This window comes from Drosophila simulans, chromosome 2L (genome assembly GCF_016746395.2).
Source record: "Drosophila simulans strain w501 chromosome 2L, Prin_Dsim_3.1, whole genome shotgun sequence".
NCBI lineage: Eukaryota > Metazoa > Arthropoda > Insecta > Diptera > Drosophilidae > Drosophila > Drosophila simulans.
This window is the reverse complement of record NC_052520.2, coordinates 4,865,971-4,882,621: the sequence shown is the minus strand read 5'-3', so window position 1 is coordinate 4,882,621 and position 16,651 is coordinate 4,865,971. Positions and strand designations below refer to the sequence as shown.

The window sequence follows — 16,651 nt, the reverse complement described above, 5'->3', positions numbered from 1 at the left end:
AATTTTAGCAGTCTAACAATTGCAAGGCAAACAATTGAAAAGTGAAGAGGAGTCCACTGCAATGGCAATTATGCAGATGCAGCCTCACAAACTATTTGCACTTCATGCATTGACCGCTCAGCTTGTTTGTTTTTGACTGGCAAATACACTGCAAGAAAAGGTGCATTTAAAAAAAAAATAAATATAATTTTATTTTAATAAAATAATTCTCATAGGTCAAATAATAATAATAATAAAGCTTATATTAGATATTTTTATGACATTATTTAACACATCTAAGTTTCTTTCTGTGCATTTGTGTATGTGAGTCTGCCAACGCCTATTACATAAATATTTTGACTGGTTTTTTTTGGCACATCTGCATGTGCGTAGGGTAATTAAACAAAATGTACGTCATAAAGTTACAACGTGCGTCTTCGTTAATTAGACGAAGGGTCGTTAAAGGGGGCATGTGGACTTAGTCTATATGTCAATTGGACCTGAGTTATGCAAAGTATGCATACAATGCGATATAATCCATATTGTTACTAGGCGAAACGATCGTCGGGGTTCACTGGTTACTATATGCATATTAGACCCTTTCATTTGTCAAAGAGGCATTGGCATTTATGGTAATTACGCGGCGCAATGAACCTACAAAGTTGTTAAAAACATTTGCAAAGAGTCAAAAGGTAAACGGTTAAGAGGTATTTTTATATTTTTGCCTACAAGTGTTAATTAATGGTTCTGCATAACATATTTTAAAAATGCAATATATTAATTTGCGTACTTTCTTTTCACAGCTTGATCATAATCACCGCTATAGGCTCCACAAAAATAAGACTTAATAAAAGCCCATCCTTTTCATATTTTGTTTTATGAAAAACCCCGAAGCAACCTTTCACAATGCCGCAAAAATGTGCCAAAAAAAAGGGGTACAGAAATTACAAAAAGTGAACCCAAAACCTCAGAAGGCATAATAACCCAGGTCCAAGCAAAGTGCGCCAATTTCAGTCGGATGATGACGTTAATGGAGCAGATGCCAACAGCCGGTCTCAGTTTCAGATTCAGATTCAGTTTCAGTTTCGAAGTTTCAGTTTCAGTTTGAAGCGCGGCTCAATGGAAATGGAAAGAGAGTACGCAGCTACCGCGCACAGTTACGTGATTTACTGTACAGTGAAAAAAATGGTCTAGTTATAAAGAATTATATCACTTTAAATATTCAAACATTTAAATACAAAAAATGTTTTTTAAGATTAAATCAATTATAGTAACCAATACACATTTTTTGCACTTCAAATTATTTATAATATTTATATGGGAAATATTATGATCATGATTTTAAAATAGAATATACATAGAATATATTTTTGAAATTTTGCAGAAATTTTTGATATTAAAAAGTATACAAAGTAGTAGTTGAAGTAAGTTTAAATTTTATGGTACTGTTTTTAATACAACGTAAAAAGCTTTAAAGCAGATTCAAATTATTACATATACACTGATTTTCTTCCAGTGCAGAGCCCAGCTTACCGCAGAGAGCGAGAGTGTGTTGGAATTTTAGCGCGTGTTGCACGACCGCAGACACTCTCGATTTTCGGCTCAGTTGCCTTGCAGACGCGCAGCGGACAAGTTGTCACTGGAAATACGGTGGGCACTCGCTAAGGAATTCAAATCGAATCGAATTGAATTGAACCGAAAATACGTTAGTTTGATAATTATGCCATTCGTATGTGCGTTACGTTTTGTTGTTGCTCAAAGAGCAAAAAAGAAAAATTGCAGTACTGCCGAAAATAGCAAGCAACACATATTTTCGAGACCACTAACTTTCATTTTTATGCGATCCGAAATTTCTGCGCGATGTTTGCCCAGTTTATTAGCAGCAATTTGGGAAGTTAGCGTGTAAATGAATTTACAGCAGTAAAAAATGCCGAAAGAAGTCAGAAATCAATCAGGGCCAAAATGAGACAAGGCCAAACTGTAAAGGAAAAACAAATATAAATAAATAAAAAAACACAACCAAACGAATACAAGACAGCCTTAAAAATAAAAACATAAAAAACCCAGCAACAATGCGAAGCTCATTGAACAAAAGTGAGAGTGATTTCCAAACCGCGTTGCTGTGTTGTTGCCGTTGTGGATTTTTGTATTTACGCTTTTATTTCGAGCCAGACCCAAAAAAAAAACATAGTATAGTATAGTATGGTATGAAATGGTATGTGTGTGTGTTTGCATATCGCATTTGAATCGAAATCGCGTAAACAAATGCGGCCAACGAAAACCTGGCAACTCAAATATTTCAAATATTTATCCAAATGACGCACCTGCTTTTTTTATTCCGTTTTCAAGCGGACAACCTGACCAACCTCAAGTCAGAAATCGGGTTTTCTGAGTGTTGCGCAAACGCGCCAAAATCGAGTCAGTTTGCAGCAAAAGCAAAATTCTGCAACAAATATTGTAGTAATCATATCATATCGCTGGTGGCATGAAGTAATCGCCTGTGTGTAATTGCAGTTTCTGCGGCTCCACATAAATGCTGACTGCTGCTGCTGGCCATGATGTCTTGGCCAAAACAATGGGGCTTCGCTAGCCTCTGGCTGCCCGTGCTGATCGGCCTGCTCCACAGTAAGTAAATTGCGTTCAAAATCTTTCGAATCGCCCAGATTGGAGCATTTGTAACCGGTCCAACTACTTCCACCGATCCGGCGACAGTCTATCGAGATCTTCAGCTCAGTTCCACGGCAGACTTTGGCACCCTGAGCTCTCTCACATGAGCTCCAACTTGTTGCCGGTCTTTGTGTCAAGGTCGTCGGATAGCCGCAGATGTTGTTTAACCTGTGGATCGTCTATGGGTCTCATTGTCTGTCTCGCAATGTGATTTTTTATTTTTATTTTTTTTTTGGTTTTTATTTCTGTTCGTATTAGAGTTACCTAATGGTTCTTTGCGATCAAAGTACAAGGAGTAAAATCATTAAGTTTTTTTCCATTGAAATGCAAAACTAGTTAGGTGCGAGAAAAAATCATAATAACATAATAAGATCAAGCATTTAAAGTGAATGAAGTACATTAATACTCAAAGATACAGCTTTGGTTTAATGAGATTTCTTAGTCACACTTAGATTACTCTTAATTATTTTATTAGCAGATTAATTCCCTTGGAATTAAAACGCATCAGTTTGTACAAGAGAATTGTTGTAATCAACTTGTAATTTCTGGATAATTAATATGATCAGACTAAAAAAGTTAATACACATTATAATATTATCTAGATAATGTAGTATTACTCTGAATTTGTTAGCGACCTTCAAAGTGAAACGGACCTTAGAGCCGCAAGATATTAGGCATACGCACTGTTAGTCATCCGTGAATCCGAAAAGCCAAGACCATAAAACGCTTACATAATCCGCCCTGAAATTAACTGGCCCAAAAATTTACATAAGTGCTGGGGCTTGGCCGGCAGAAGAGAGATAAAATCTTTGGACTGGTCGTGTCAATTAAATATTGTATACCTTTACAGCTCAAAATGCATCAGCTTTCATTGTGCCCCGGGAGCTGCCCTCCATCTTATCCATAGTTTACTCCAATATACCACCGATTAAAAAGGGTAAGATGATGTATATACAAATGTAACCATTAATTTAATGCGATTTCTTATGGAAACAGGAACTGATTCCCGTCTGGGCTTTGGCTTTCGCCTGGGCGAGCATGCGGACTTTCAGGTGATGGTGGAACTGGGTCCCCAGAAGGAGACGCGTCCCATCGGCGAGCCCAGCCAGGATGATCAATCGTTCAACAAGCGCCAGGTGAGCCAGAGCGATCAGAAGGCTCTGGCCCGGCAACTTTACCGCCAGCAGGTGATGGAGGAGGCGGAGAGATTGATGACCTCCACGGAGAGGAATGGGGCCAGCTGGCTGCAGGCCTGGTCGAATGGCATGAAACCGCAGAAGCCCAAATCGAAGGATCAGCCCAAGAAAGTGGTGAAAGAAAGTTCGACGGGCAATTATCAGAATGCACAGGCAACAGATCCCACCAGTGCCATGAAGCAGCTGCAGTTGCTCTACAAAATGGCCACCAGTTCCAGCACCACAACCACCACAACAGTGCCTCCTATCTTCACAGGAGGATCCCTTAATTTGGGTGGACCAAGTGGCTTCAAACTGCCACCACCTGCTCTCAGCCAGGATACGAACACGCTGAGCAATCCTGATCCTCTCAAGAGCAAAAGTGAGATCACCAAGGAGCTAATGGATGTCAGTCTGGAGACGGACACTTAGGTTGTGCGCTTATCTAGTTACTAATTAACCTCTGTATACAAATGCTCGCGTATTTGGGTGCTTAGCAAATCTGTGTGTAGTATGGCTTAGCTATCTTTTGTAAATAAAATTAAAACTAAACTTAAGTTAGTAAATCGCATTATTGGCCAGCCTAAATGTAGGCAATACAAATTTTATGTCAAATCGAGGTCATGTAAAAACCATGTAGAATTTTATAAATGTAAGCTACAATTTACATTGGTTAAATATATTAAAAACTGGTTATAAATTAAACATTACAAGTTTCTGCCGTCATTTGTATTTTTCTTTAACAAATGTAAAGGTTTTGTGTGGGTAGTGAACTATCATATAATCGATTAAAACACCAACTTTCCTTTCTTTCTGAGTTACGCTTTATTATGAACTTAGAAATGTTTAAATTAATTACATAAATAGTCAAGTATAGTACAAAGTTACATGCTGTATCAACTTAGCTACACTATCGGCATATCTTTATGTATTTCCCTACTTGCATAAGTATTTTGTTCATCTAAGCTAGACAGTAGTTATGGGCTACATTATAAATTAAACGAAACATATGGTGCACAGCAGCTGATCGTGGATCGAAAATAGGATGAGGTCCTTCCACCAGCCAACTGTGCGCTCTGTGGACATACAGAATACTATAAATCATTTAGGCTACATACATATCGCCTACAGTTACATGTGTAGGCGTACTAAAGTAAATATTACTTATAAATATAGTCAATTTCCATTTAGCAGACGAGTGCATCGGTGTACAGTGGTTTTTGGGGTTGTGTATGGGTATGAGATGTTTGTGTGTGTTGTGTTTGTGCGAAAAAACCATGCAGTGTCTATAAAAATAATGTCTTTCATATCATGTTTTTCTCTGTGTACTGAGTGTCCGGTGCCTTTCGGTCTGCAGTTCTCTGATTAAGGGATTGCCCAATGAAAGCCCCGTAATCTCAATGGTGAAGTAACAACTACTTTAACTTGTGCGGATGATGATTCCCGGTGGGTTGATATCTTCCTCTTGGCTCTCATTCCCCTCCGCTCATCCCGAACAGCAGTGGCACCGAATGAGTCTCACTGGCGATGGGAAATCACTTCTCGTTCTTTAGGGGCACACCCTCCTCCTGGGTGACGTCGCTGATCCTAACACGCTCCGGAGGGTTGTTCCACGGCTGCAGTTCACCGCTGCCAAGAATGGCGAACACCACAGCTCCCGAGATATAGGTGGCGGCCAGGATCCAGAACACAATTTGCCACGAATGGAAGGATTCCTGTTGGTTTAATAAAATATAAATAATATAGTCTCTCTGATATAGTATTATTTGCTAGTTATACTCACATCCTTGTAGGTGAGGGCTCCCACCATCCACGTGGAAAGGAAGCCACCGAAGGAAGACAGCGTGTTGGCCAATCCGAAAATGGTTCCTCCAAAGTTCGGTGCAATATCCAAACCATTGCCCAGATAACCAGCGGTGACTGCACCATGGGCAAACAGCGCCAGCGAGAAGATCGTGACAGACCAGGTGGCATCGTAGCCCAGGAACACTTGCACAATCATCAAAAGACCCGGAATCACAAGAGCTATAAATAAGAACAGATTGTTTATAAGTTACATGTTAAGTGTAAATAATATTTTTGAATTCACTTACCGAAAGTAGTGAATAGTTTCCTGGTGGCCGTCGTGCTCAAAGTACCCTTCTTGCGCAGGTAATCAGCCAGGTAGGATGAAGCCACAGCCATAACGTATTTACCCAGATAAGGCAGCGACGAGAACAAACCATTCTGCAAGAGAACAAATCTATTAGTAAAGATAAGATCCCAGATAAGCCGTGTCCAACAAACCCACCTTTTTGATATCGAAGTGCAGAATCTTGGACATGAAAGTGGGCAACTGATTGACCACGGTGAAGAATCCAAAGACGGCCAGTCCGTGACAGATGATGATTGCCCACACAGCTGGAGAGCAGAGCAGCTGACCCCAGGGCACATGGCTCGGACGCTTCTTGGAGGTAGTGGTGCCAATGGCCTCCTCAATCTCCCGTCGCTCCTCGGCAGAAATCCTGGGATGAGTGGCGGGTGTCTCATAGACAAAGGTGAACCAGGCCAAGGACCACAGCAGACCCACGGCTCCCGTCAGATAGAAAACACTGGCCCAGCCAGCGACGGAGATCAGGTAGCCGCAGATGGGCATGGTGATTGCAGCACCAAGCGAAGAAGCTATCGGATTAAGAAAAAATATATAATAACAGAGTTTCCATGGACAAAGAACTCCTTGACTTACCCATCATGTTGGACATAAACTTGGAACGCTCCATTGGCGGAATCCAGACAGCGGCCACCGGGTGAATGGCTGGCCAGGATGCGCCCAGCATGAAGCCCAGAACCACTCGCACCACGATGAGCACCACGTAGTTGATGTGCGCCGCCAGCGGCGTGATCAGGGTGAGCAGACTGGCCCACAGCATGGAATGTCCGAAGACGCGGCGTCCACCGATCAGCTCGGCAAGACGACCGCCCGGCAGTTCGGTGAGGATGTAGCCCCAGAAGAAGCAGCCCAGCACGAAGTTGGTCTGGTAGCTGTCCCAGGGGAAGCGCTCCTCGTACACATCCACTCCGTCCGGCGATGCGGTGCTATTGGCCGCCGTGCTGTTCCCCGTCAGAGTGGCATTCTCCGGTGATGTGACATTGGGTCGGACCATGTCCACGATGGCAATGGTGAGGTTCACTCGCAGGGCGTAGTTCAGCATGAAGCCGAGCATGGTCAGCAGGTTCAGAACTTGGCGGCATGACAGGAAGTCTGGAAGGGAAGAGCGTTGTCCAATTAATAATAGAATCCAAAGCAAGGCCGATCATTGATACGAATAAGTCGGTGCTTCGCCGTCTGGGTCGTCGAAAGGTTAGGCACTTAAAATTCAGCTCTGGAATATTCCCAAGCTGCCGAAAATCAGGCGACCGGCGGCCAAGCAAAAACCCACCCAAGAAGCGCCCCAATTTGTGATAACAAAACTTTACTACATTTAAATTGAACGGAATAACCTATTAATCGAAATTAAAAAGATCTACCTGGACTATGAGCGTCTGGTAATTGCATTCAAAGCTACATTGTTTACACCCATTTTAACTGATTTGTTATCAACTCACTACAGCCCGCCCACTACATTTATTATCTGATGTAATCTGTTGTTTTCATTACACGATGCAGCCCAGATAAAGCATTAATTACCCATATTAATGAGCCAATAAAAACTTAACAGTCGTTGTCAGTTGACCTCAATAGCATATCGAATGGGCCATGAATTTGATTTGAGGATCGCCGGCTTGTGGGTGCAGCTGGATTTCGAGGAGCAGAGACCCGAATGAAACTGAATCAGCTTCTTGCGAAGATCATTAAGTGGTGTCCACAATCAACTCCAACTCAGAGTGTCATGTTTTTTGGTCGCTTATTAAGTGGCAAAGTGCATTGTTCGGGCCGGGTTGCATTTCTCGCAAATCACATTCATAAATTTCAGGTGGCATTGAACCGCGGTCATAACCCGCTCTTCAATTTCAGGGAAATGCTCGCAAGTGTCGGTGTAAATTTATAAGCCACCAACCCGCTTATAATAAATAACAAACTGGCTACAAACGACTTTCCTCCTATGCAAAAATATGGCGAAAAAATCACTATCAGCTGGGCGAAGCGACTATCGCGGCCAGTCTATCGCCTGTCTGGCCGGGACACGCCCACTCCGCTGATTATTGCCCCAATATCATGTTAATGTCATGCAAAAAAATACGAAAATAACGCCACTCGGCGGCTTGTCTAGACATCGGTGAGCATCATCAAGCGAGCGGGGCAACAATAAAGCGAGACACTCAACTTGTATTCAAATTAGCACTCGAAAATAACCGAAATTCGAACCATCAAAAGAGCGTTTAAAAAAAAAATACAAAATCTCTAGTCATGTTTGCTATAAATTCTCGATTCCATATAAAACCAGATAACCAGAAAAACGTGCCCAAAATACACAGCAGATAATAAGTAATTCCACAAAATATCGGCAAGGTTTAGACTTAGACCAGTTTCTCCTCTCAAATCGCATAGGATCGTATCGAAGCAGAACTATAGCCAAAGTTTTGGGATATATTCTGAATTTAGGAGATGTGTGGGTTACGTCAATGGGAAAGTTTTGGATCAGGTAGCGCTCTGTTAATTTGTGGGCCATGTCCGGACACCTGACACCTCATCATTAGCTCAAATCAATGCTAAATACGCGTGTGCCGCAAATTACCGCCACTTTTATATCGATAAGGATTGATTTATGCGACTTCCACTTCCACGGGGCAAATAAATTATAATAATAAACTAATGTCATAAACCGGCAAGGACTATGAACTTAAAGTGGTAAATTTTCTTATCTCAAATAGTAGCTAAAAATAATTAGCAATGTGTGTGGGAATTCCTAACTATAAATTAGGTTCGAAAACTTGCACTTAGATGGGCAAACAAGTTTTAAGGGCCTCTATTATTTGTATTATAACTAATGAATCAATCCAGTTCTTCAACTTGTAAAATTCTATTTCCATTAAGCACATATTTCGGATGATAATTAAATTGAATAGAATTTGAGACAGAGCTCTAATTTGTCGGAATGAACTCATCAAGGGTTCTCCAAGCGAACTTACTCATCATCCGAATTCTGAAGTCTGTGACTCCTTCCGAGAATCTTAAAGATTGAAACTCGTTTGCCTGCGAGCAGAAGACTTCTTGATTAATTGTCATTTGTTTAAAGCTTTGTTTACGGACAAACTATTGCTTCGCGCTGCTTTTGTTGTTATCTTTTTGCCAATAAATTAAGTGAAGGCCAGACTTTATGTTTACAACCCCGAGAGGCAGAAAAAACCGGCTAAAAACGCTCGAAATTATTTGTATTAACTGGATTTGGACAAACTTTTCTCAGAATTCTCAGAATTTCGCCCTGTCTCGTGCATAAACTTATTTGATTTGGCTCCGTTTCATCGCGTTTCCTCATTTTATTTAATTTTATTTAATTTTCGCAGCGATCTCTTGCCTTTATTGGCTTTCGTTGATGCTCTACTTGAGTTTAAACAAGTTCGCCAGTCTGCGCCAACATAAAAATCCCATCAAAGAAAGGCTGAAACTTAAAAATAGCCGGCAAGTAAATAAAACGAAATGAATACGGGCAAAACGTGATACTTAAATTACTGCTTTTTACGATCGAGCAACAAGTGAATCTGAGTTCGGTTACGGGGTTCATTGATTTCTCGGGAAATTCTGAAATATATTCGCCAAAAACTGCGAGCCAATTAAGTGGCACTTGAAGTTCAGATGAGTCTAAAATTGAATATTTGCTTTGCCTTCAAATAATCATTTTCAATATTTTCGAAAAGACGCATATCCGGCACTTTTTGGGGTTGACGCAAAAGCATTTTCGAAAATGTCTTTCTACGTTTCTAAGTACATTCCGTCTGTTATTCCGTTTAATCTATTTCACTGGTATAGATTCTGTTTTCCCTTACACTTTCGGTTCTATTTATAATGAATCTCTATCGTTCGAATGCGGGCACTGGGTACACACCCACCGATGATTATCTTCTCTCGATTCTCTCTGGCCATTCCTGACCTTCAAAATCGGATGGGCTATAGTCTATAGTCTATATACATTGTGTTGGTGAAAGTTAGCCACCGATATCGTCATCAGCTTCGATCGACTGGCGTATATTTTCTCCTCGAATGGTTGGAACGCATGTGATCGGCTTTCGGATTTTCTGGTGGAATGTCCTCAGCATTTGCGTGGGCACTTCTGGTCGGTCCGAAAATTTTCCATTCATTCGTTGTGCAAAAGAAAGGCCCGTATCGACGTCACACAAATGCGCACTTTTCCGTCAAGGTGCCAAGTCATTTTCCTGTCACGGGTTCGATGCGGCGGGCGCAACGTGGCGTATGAGTTATGGCGAAGGCGCGCCAGCCACGAGCCCACTTTTCAGATTCGATTTGCAGCGATTACAACAACTCCCACACACACCTAGATTTCCCATCGATTTGTGCACAGGTATTACCCATGCAAAACACTGTTTTGCTTTCGAGATCAAACGATTGCGTCCGGGCTTTTCCATGTGATCATTGGTACAGTGGAGCTAATGTCCTCGATATTATTAATCAATCAGAACTTCATAACTTCATAAATCATTTGCATAACTGTATGTTATAATGTTTCATTGCTTTCAAACGCCAAAAACGCAATGTATCTGCTCAGAAAACATCGAATATCGTATCTGTATCTGTCGGATGGATGACATTGCCGCGTCGCCTTCTAGCGGCAATTATTGGCTTTGTTGTGCTGGCCAACTGCATTTCCGTTTGTAACTGATTTACGGAACTGGCCTCGCTGAATGCGAGTGAATTGTAATGCCACGACCACGACGACGACGACATTGTTTGCTTTCGAGTTGCTGTTTCTGTTTCTGTGGAACTGGTTCTACTTCAACACAATAAGCAATAAGCTAATTAATTGCTGAATTATTGTGCCAATTTGCTGTTTGTTGAGCGCACACACAGCCGCCTCACTTATCACTTTTGTTGGTCAATCCGAGCATTGTGATTAACTGGCCATCCCTCGAGGGACTTTCCCATCGCCACCATCGCCATTGTCCTAGATTCGCTGGGAAATCTTCCATGGAAATTTACAATTGGGGCCCTGCACTTGTGGCGCTTGCCGTTCAAAGTGCAATCGGTTTGAAGAAGGAGCAGCAACTTGTATAGATTTACAGCACCAGCGCCACAGACTGATAAGTTCATGGAACGGAATGTCAGATGTCTGAAGCTCAGGAAACTCAAAACTTTTATTGACTTGTCAGCATTTGGCCATAAAGTGGCCCATGATTACCAGTTCACTTTAATCCAGCATAAGATATGACTTGTATGAGCTGTTCTACCCATGAATGTATCTTCAAGTTGTCATTTCCTACGGCCGTATCTCACAGATGCACGTGCCGGCTAATGAAGAGCTACAGGTTGTAAACAACTTGTCAGGGGTCTCAGATCCCGTGCTATGTATACATTTATAGCTGGCACTAAAAATTATAAATATGTATATGTATAAAAGGGGGCTCGTCGCCAAGTGTCCATTATTTTGTGAACCCATCAAAATTATCAGCAACTATTTTGCAAATAGTCGAAAGCTACGGATGAACTTTGGCACTCGAAAGCGAGACACACGCGTTGCCTTGGCTTAGAACAATCTTATATATAGATTGGAATGGAAATACATGCTGTTTTATAAATATGATTTCAGAACCAAAAGTGGAGGCTTGCCTCAGCCCATTTGAATGATTAAAGGGTCTTGCGGGTCAAAGCCAGCATTTTTTTTGTACTGTCTGGACAACTTGTTGATTTGATTAGCGTTGGAACTTTTAATTGTCGAAATACTTGAAATTACTGGTTCTAAATTCCATAATAATAAAGTGTGCCATGTGCAACGGAAGTACAGCGCAAGACATGAGATTATAATCAAATTCGATTCGCTAGCGTAAACAACTTTAAAAATTCCAAGTAATGGTTGCAGCTCAATTGAAAGCAATCTCGTTATTACACATAAAAACTAGACTTGACTTAATTAATGCACTTTAAGCAGACGGCTAGAACAATTGAACCTGTTGCGGAGCTCCAACAATGGAGTGCCAATTATGAGAGTCATTAATAAAACTAAAGGAAACAAATCGACATTAAGTGACAAAAGTTTATTAACAACTTATCGTAAGCGAAACGGGCGGAGCACATGCTCATTATTCATTACTTGGCCGTTTGATTAATTCCAGACGACGACGACCCACAGTCTGTTGCCAAGGGTGAATACCCGCCGGATTCAAATGTGGATTCAAATGAGAATCGAAAGCGGTGGCTCTGGGAAATTTACACAAACGCAAATAAATGTGATAAATACCACTTAAATTGAAAGCTTTTTTAGTTGCTAGTTTATAATAAATTATGGGTTTTATGTCAAATTGCAATTGAAGTGTAATTTCTCTCTGAAAGTAACACTCATTTAGTAGCCAATTTAAATTGCTCCCATAATATTTAACTACACATGTTCATCAATTTGCAAATTCCCACTTTTTGTTAAACCTTTAAATAGCTTAAGCACCTTGAATTTTGTTTATACAAAGCACAATGTCAAAAAACAATAAAAACCTTTAAAAACCAGACATGAATCACACCTTCCTGTTTTATTTGCGAATGCGCGAGCGAGTGAGTGGGTGTGAATTACACGAGCTTGTAATGAATAACCATACTATTAGCTGTCTAATCGATATGAATTCCAGTTTGTTTTAGTGTTAATTGAATTTGTAATCTAATTAGCACACTAAAAATTCAGTTTTAATACCAACTCCCCCTAATTAGAGGCTATAAACGAGTGCATCGCGGAATCTCGAGACGTATTTCTTAGCAATTTTTAATATTTTCCTGCTAATTGAACAATTTGCTCTGTGATTAGAGCTCGGAGCTTCACTATCATTCATGATTGCTCACGGGATCGACGAAATGTGCACTCAAACATGCGATCGTCCATCCGCCGCCACTTCATCCACCTCACCTGTCTGATTCCCCGATTGTCTGGCTCTAAAGTGCTAAACAGCTTCAAAAGTACGAATTAAATAGTAAACAGTCGAGTGACCATCGTTGGTGGGCTATTAAAAATTCGACACAAAAAGTGGTTCAATTAATTGCGAAATTTACTCGAAATTTAGTCCATGAACTAAGCTTTCCATACGCAAAAGCGACTTCAGGGGGAGGTGGGGGGTAGACTAGACCAACTAGCGTGCTTAGTTAGCGTGACTGTGCTAATTTGTTTGCATAGTCTAATGCGTGGTACTCCGTGGAAATGTCATAACCATGGCGTCATGAGGTCGCCCAACTGCGCACTCCAGCTGTCCCAAGGCGTGGGCGTGTCCTTGTCCGTATCGATGACATCCTGAGGATTCGAGGAGTGCCTGTCTGTCCTAGGCTTACGGGTATGAGCATGAGTTCCACCAGGTGTCAATGATCGAGAAGTTGTCAAGGTGTCGAGCTTGATACAATTAAATATTTATCACATTTCCATTGACACAACTGGGTCAGGTTGTCATGGCAAAAAATTAAGCCCATTAGATACGTTCGATTATGTTATCTGTTATCAATATCTACATATTAGGATTTATCTAACTAAAATGGTATATAGCCATAGAGAATAATCTGTAAATCGAACCAAATGAATGTAATAGTATTCAAACATGTCTAGAACCATATTTGATCTATTTTTCCTACTTTAAGTGTTTTTTAGCATCTTTCATATATCAGCACACAAAAATCTCGGAAAATCCTATAGAAAATTGACATTCAATCGTTGAGCATTTGCAATCGAATGATGTAGGAACCGGAAAGTCAATCAGCTTTCAATTGAATCACAGTGCCCAATTGATTTGTAACCTCAATACAAGTTGTCTCGTTGACACCAATCAAATTGGAGGCAGGAGGAGTCAAATCGATTTGTTTACGTTAACCGAGTCGCAATTCAATTGGCCATCAAAAGTGGGCATTCTGCTCGACTTTCGAGCCCACTGACCCTGGCGGCGCTCCCCATTTCCCAGTGGCGTCATGCGGTTTCTGGCCGCCTTATCGCTGAAAAAAAGGGGCTCGGCTATTAAAAAAAAAGCCATTTGTTCTGGCATTTTCGACTGGCTAAGCAGCAGGTGCAAACTGGAAACCCAATACCGTAAACATAGATGAACTCTAGCTATTGCGTATAAATATTAAATTTCAACCAGAAAGTTCTCAAATCACTAGGTATTAACTACTAATAGGCAGTTAATCAGTGTGCTGGTTGCCACTAGATGATATAACCAGGATATTGGGTGGGCACTTATCACTATCACTTATGATATCATATCACTTTATCTATGCACTTACTTCGCACTCTGTGCAGACCTCCTTTCTCCGTGTTGGACATGACGCCTCCTCTATGTGCCGGCTCTGCAAGTGGAAATATACCAAAGGTTAGTCGAATTTTATAAATTGAAAACGAAATATGGCATTCGTTATGATAAACATCTAGAAAATGCGATATAAATAGTCTGCAAAGTTAATGAAACTTTTTACGAAGTAACCAAAACCATGGTTTTACCTTTTTTTTGGCTATCTTATCTTATCGCTGGCGTCTCGTGTTCCTACCTGAACGTGCCCACCAAAGGTATTTTCACCAGAGGCGGGAATATTCTATATATACATATGTGCGTCCCATGACTCAAGGCAATTATATCACACAGCCGTCGGCTTGCGGCTCATTCATAACTACGCCGCATGGTGGCCCCCCTGCCCCCGGAATGCGATCCCCCGGTTTCCTTATCGCCAACGTCGTCTGCGTCTTCAAATGCCGCCGCCCAGAAATCAGAAATTCTAAATATAATGATACGGAGGGAGACACTTGAGTGGCGGCGTCCAAAAGCGCCGCAAACTTGGCTACTTTCACGTCAAAGAAATTGGGTAAAAACCGTAGGCTAATCAAATTTGCACAAGTCAAGTGATTCAGTAGCTAAATAGATACGAATGGATCTGATATGATATATGTTTATCTTTTTACCAGTGAAAATGTAGTTAAGCCGATATGCATATATCATTTTCAGACGTTCTTTTTGCACTGGCCTGTCATTATCTTTCTTTTGTTCAGTTGGTGCTGGCGCCGCTATAAATTATTGAAACACTGCTGCAAGTGGAAATTCGTCGTCTGTATGCGACATGTTGCATGCTAATTACCGCTAGACACGTGCATGTGCGGCACAGACTGATATCAGCCCCTGGCAACATGTGTAACTTGGCCCAATCAATTAACTGCGAGTTTAGTTGGCGTTTGGTCAATTTGGGCTGCAAATATTTGCTGGCGTGTCCTGGCAACAACAACAACTATGCCCGCATGTGCGAGAAAAGGATATAAATATAGCCGAAATGATTGTCCTTGCCTGTGTGGCATGTTGCCTTGTTATTAGGCCCCATGAAAAAGCGGCATCTGCCAGCCAGTCGTGTGGGCATTGACTATATACGACTTCTATATGGTCACATGTGGTCATACGTCATCTTCCTACAAGTCCGTATATGCGGGAAAAATAACTCACTTCGTCATTTTTATTATTATGTTTAGGAAATTAGTCATCAAAAAGCCCAAATACATAAAGTAATTACATATGCTCAAGTAGTTTGCATTGATTTCACACAAAATGCTCAAAATGCTCCGCTCATGAATGAAACTTTTAATTACAGTAATTAGTCAGTTATTAGTTTACTATTTTAGCCGCAGCATTAATTTTTATATCACGTTTATCTTAACTAACAAAGCACGATCAAAACGAGCATTAAATCACTTATTTAATTTATGTCAACATGGCTATAGTTAGCCCTCGTTTAATTGGTAGTTTAAATGTTTTGCGCCTTGAAAAACAAATTAATCACATTAATAGCTCTAGAAAACTAAGCAATTATGACACCACTTGCAGGTAAACGATCAATTTTAATTCGTACTAACTCATAGTTTGCTTAACTGACCTAAAAACGGAAATAACACCTTTAATAAGTATGCATCTTAAAACTAAACTTTAAGTAATTGTAATAGAATCAGATTGTTAATTTGCATTACGAACTGGAACCCACCTTGCACTCGACAACAACTAACAAATGTTAGTTGTTTATGGCAAATTATATAATTTGCTTGGCACCAACCGATTTGCAATCCGTATTCGTATGATTGACTTTAACGCCGATTAGCATAAAACAAAACACAGCGAACGAACGAAAACCGCCAAGAAACCGCACGTGTTTTGTGTTTATTTTTGTCTGTTCTTCTCGTTTTGTGTAATATCTCAGATATTGAAGTATTGAGATATTGAAAGATCGGTTGTGAATCACACTCGCACTCCGAACAAGCAAACGGTTTCTACAGTGCCGGATGGGAGGACAGCTGTTGATTATTTTTGAAAACGTCAAGCGACGAGTTTTCTAGCGCAAGCGCAGGCAATTCTAGAATTGTTTCGAAATCGAAATTCAAAACGCTGTTGCTGCCGTGGCCAGTTGCTGCTGTTGTTGCTCTGCTGTTGCTGCGTGCTCATTGGACGAGCGTTGAAACTGAACTGAAAATGCGGCCGCTCGTCCGCGGCTTTTTCTTTACCCGCCGCAGTCGCCGTCGGCGTCGATGTTGCTGTTGCTGTTGTCGCAGCGACTGCTGTTAGTGATGTTGTTGCTGCTGCCGTCGTTCTCGTTGCTGCTGCTGCTGCTGCTTCTGTTATGCTGATATAAGTGTTGTTGCTGCAACTTCTGTTGTTGCTGTTATTAGCGTTGTTGTCGCTGCTGCTGCTCCTGTTAT

General features: G+C 41.0%; 2 protein-coding genes across 3 annotated transcripts; one reads left to right on the top strand and one right to left on the bottom strand.

Moving 5' to 3' along the window:
- Positions 1–1,552: 1,552 nt before the first annotated feature.
- LOC6731014 lies at positions 1,553–4,681 on the top strand. Of its 2 annotated transcripts, none has more exons than XM_016178992.3 (4): positions 1,553–1,629; positions 2,494–2,604; positions 3,497–3,583; positions 3,643–4,681. In XM_016178992.3, the coding sequence occupies exons 2-4, from the start codon at positions 2,535–2,537 to the stop codon at positions 4,251–4,253; spliced, it is 768 nt and encodes a 255-aa protein (XP_016023499.1). In that variant the 5' UTR covers positions 1,553–1,629; positions 2,494–2,534; the 3' UTR covers positions 4,254–4,681. The 2 variants fall into 2 exon arrangements, with proteins under 2 accessions (XP_016023499.1, XP_016023498.1); XM_016178991.3 differs by having other exon boundaries at positions 1,566–1,684.
- On the bottom strand, positions 4,627–16,420 carry LOC6731013 (sialin). The gene is made up of 7 exons (XM_016179565.3): positions 15,943–16,420; positions 14,212–14,274; positions 6,547–7,062; positions 6,112–6,482; positions 5,915–6,047; positions 5,605–5,846; positions 4,627–5,536 (listed from the first exon to the last, which is right to left on the bottom strand). The coding sequence occupies exons 2-7, from the start codon at positions 14,249–14,251 to the stop codon at positions 5,357–5,359; spliced, it is 1,482 nt and encodes a 493-aa protein (XP_016023497.1). The 5' UTR covers positions 14,252–14,274; positions 15,943–16,420; the 3' UTR covers positions 4,627–5,356.
- Between the last annotated feature and the right edge of the window lie 231 nt (positions 16,421–16,651).

Excerpts from the sequence above, each read along its gene's own strand:
- LOC6731014 (XM_016178992.3), top strand. The coding sequence starts at position 2,535 with ATGATGTCTTGGCCAAAACAATGGGGCTTCGCTAGCCTCTGGCTGCCC. Across the intron at positions 2,605-3,496 it reads GCTGATCGGCCTGCTCCACA|CTCAAAATGCATCAGCTTTC; the intron begins GTAAGTAAATTG and ends ATACCTTTACAG. Across the intron at positions 3,584-3,642 it reads TATACCACCGATTAAAAAGG|GAACTGATTCCCGTCTGGGC; the intron begins GTAAGATGATGT and ends TTATGGAAACAG.
- LOC6731013 (XM_016179565.3), bottom strand. The coding sequence starts at position 14,251 with ATGTCCAACACGGAGAAAGGAGGTCTGCACAGAGTGCGAA. Across the intron at positions 6,483-6,546 it reads GTTTATGTCCAACATGATGG|CTTCTTCGCTTGGTGCTGCA; the intron begins GTAAGTCAAGGA and ends TTAATCCGATAG. Across the intron at positions 5,537-5,604 it reads GAGCCCTCACCTACAAGGAT|GAATCCTTCCATTCGTGGCA; the intron begins GTGAGTATAACT and ends TTAAACCAACAG.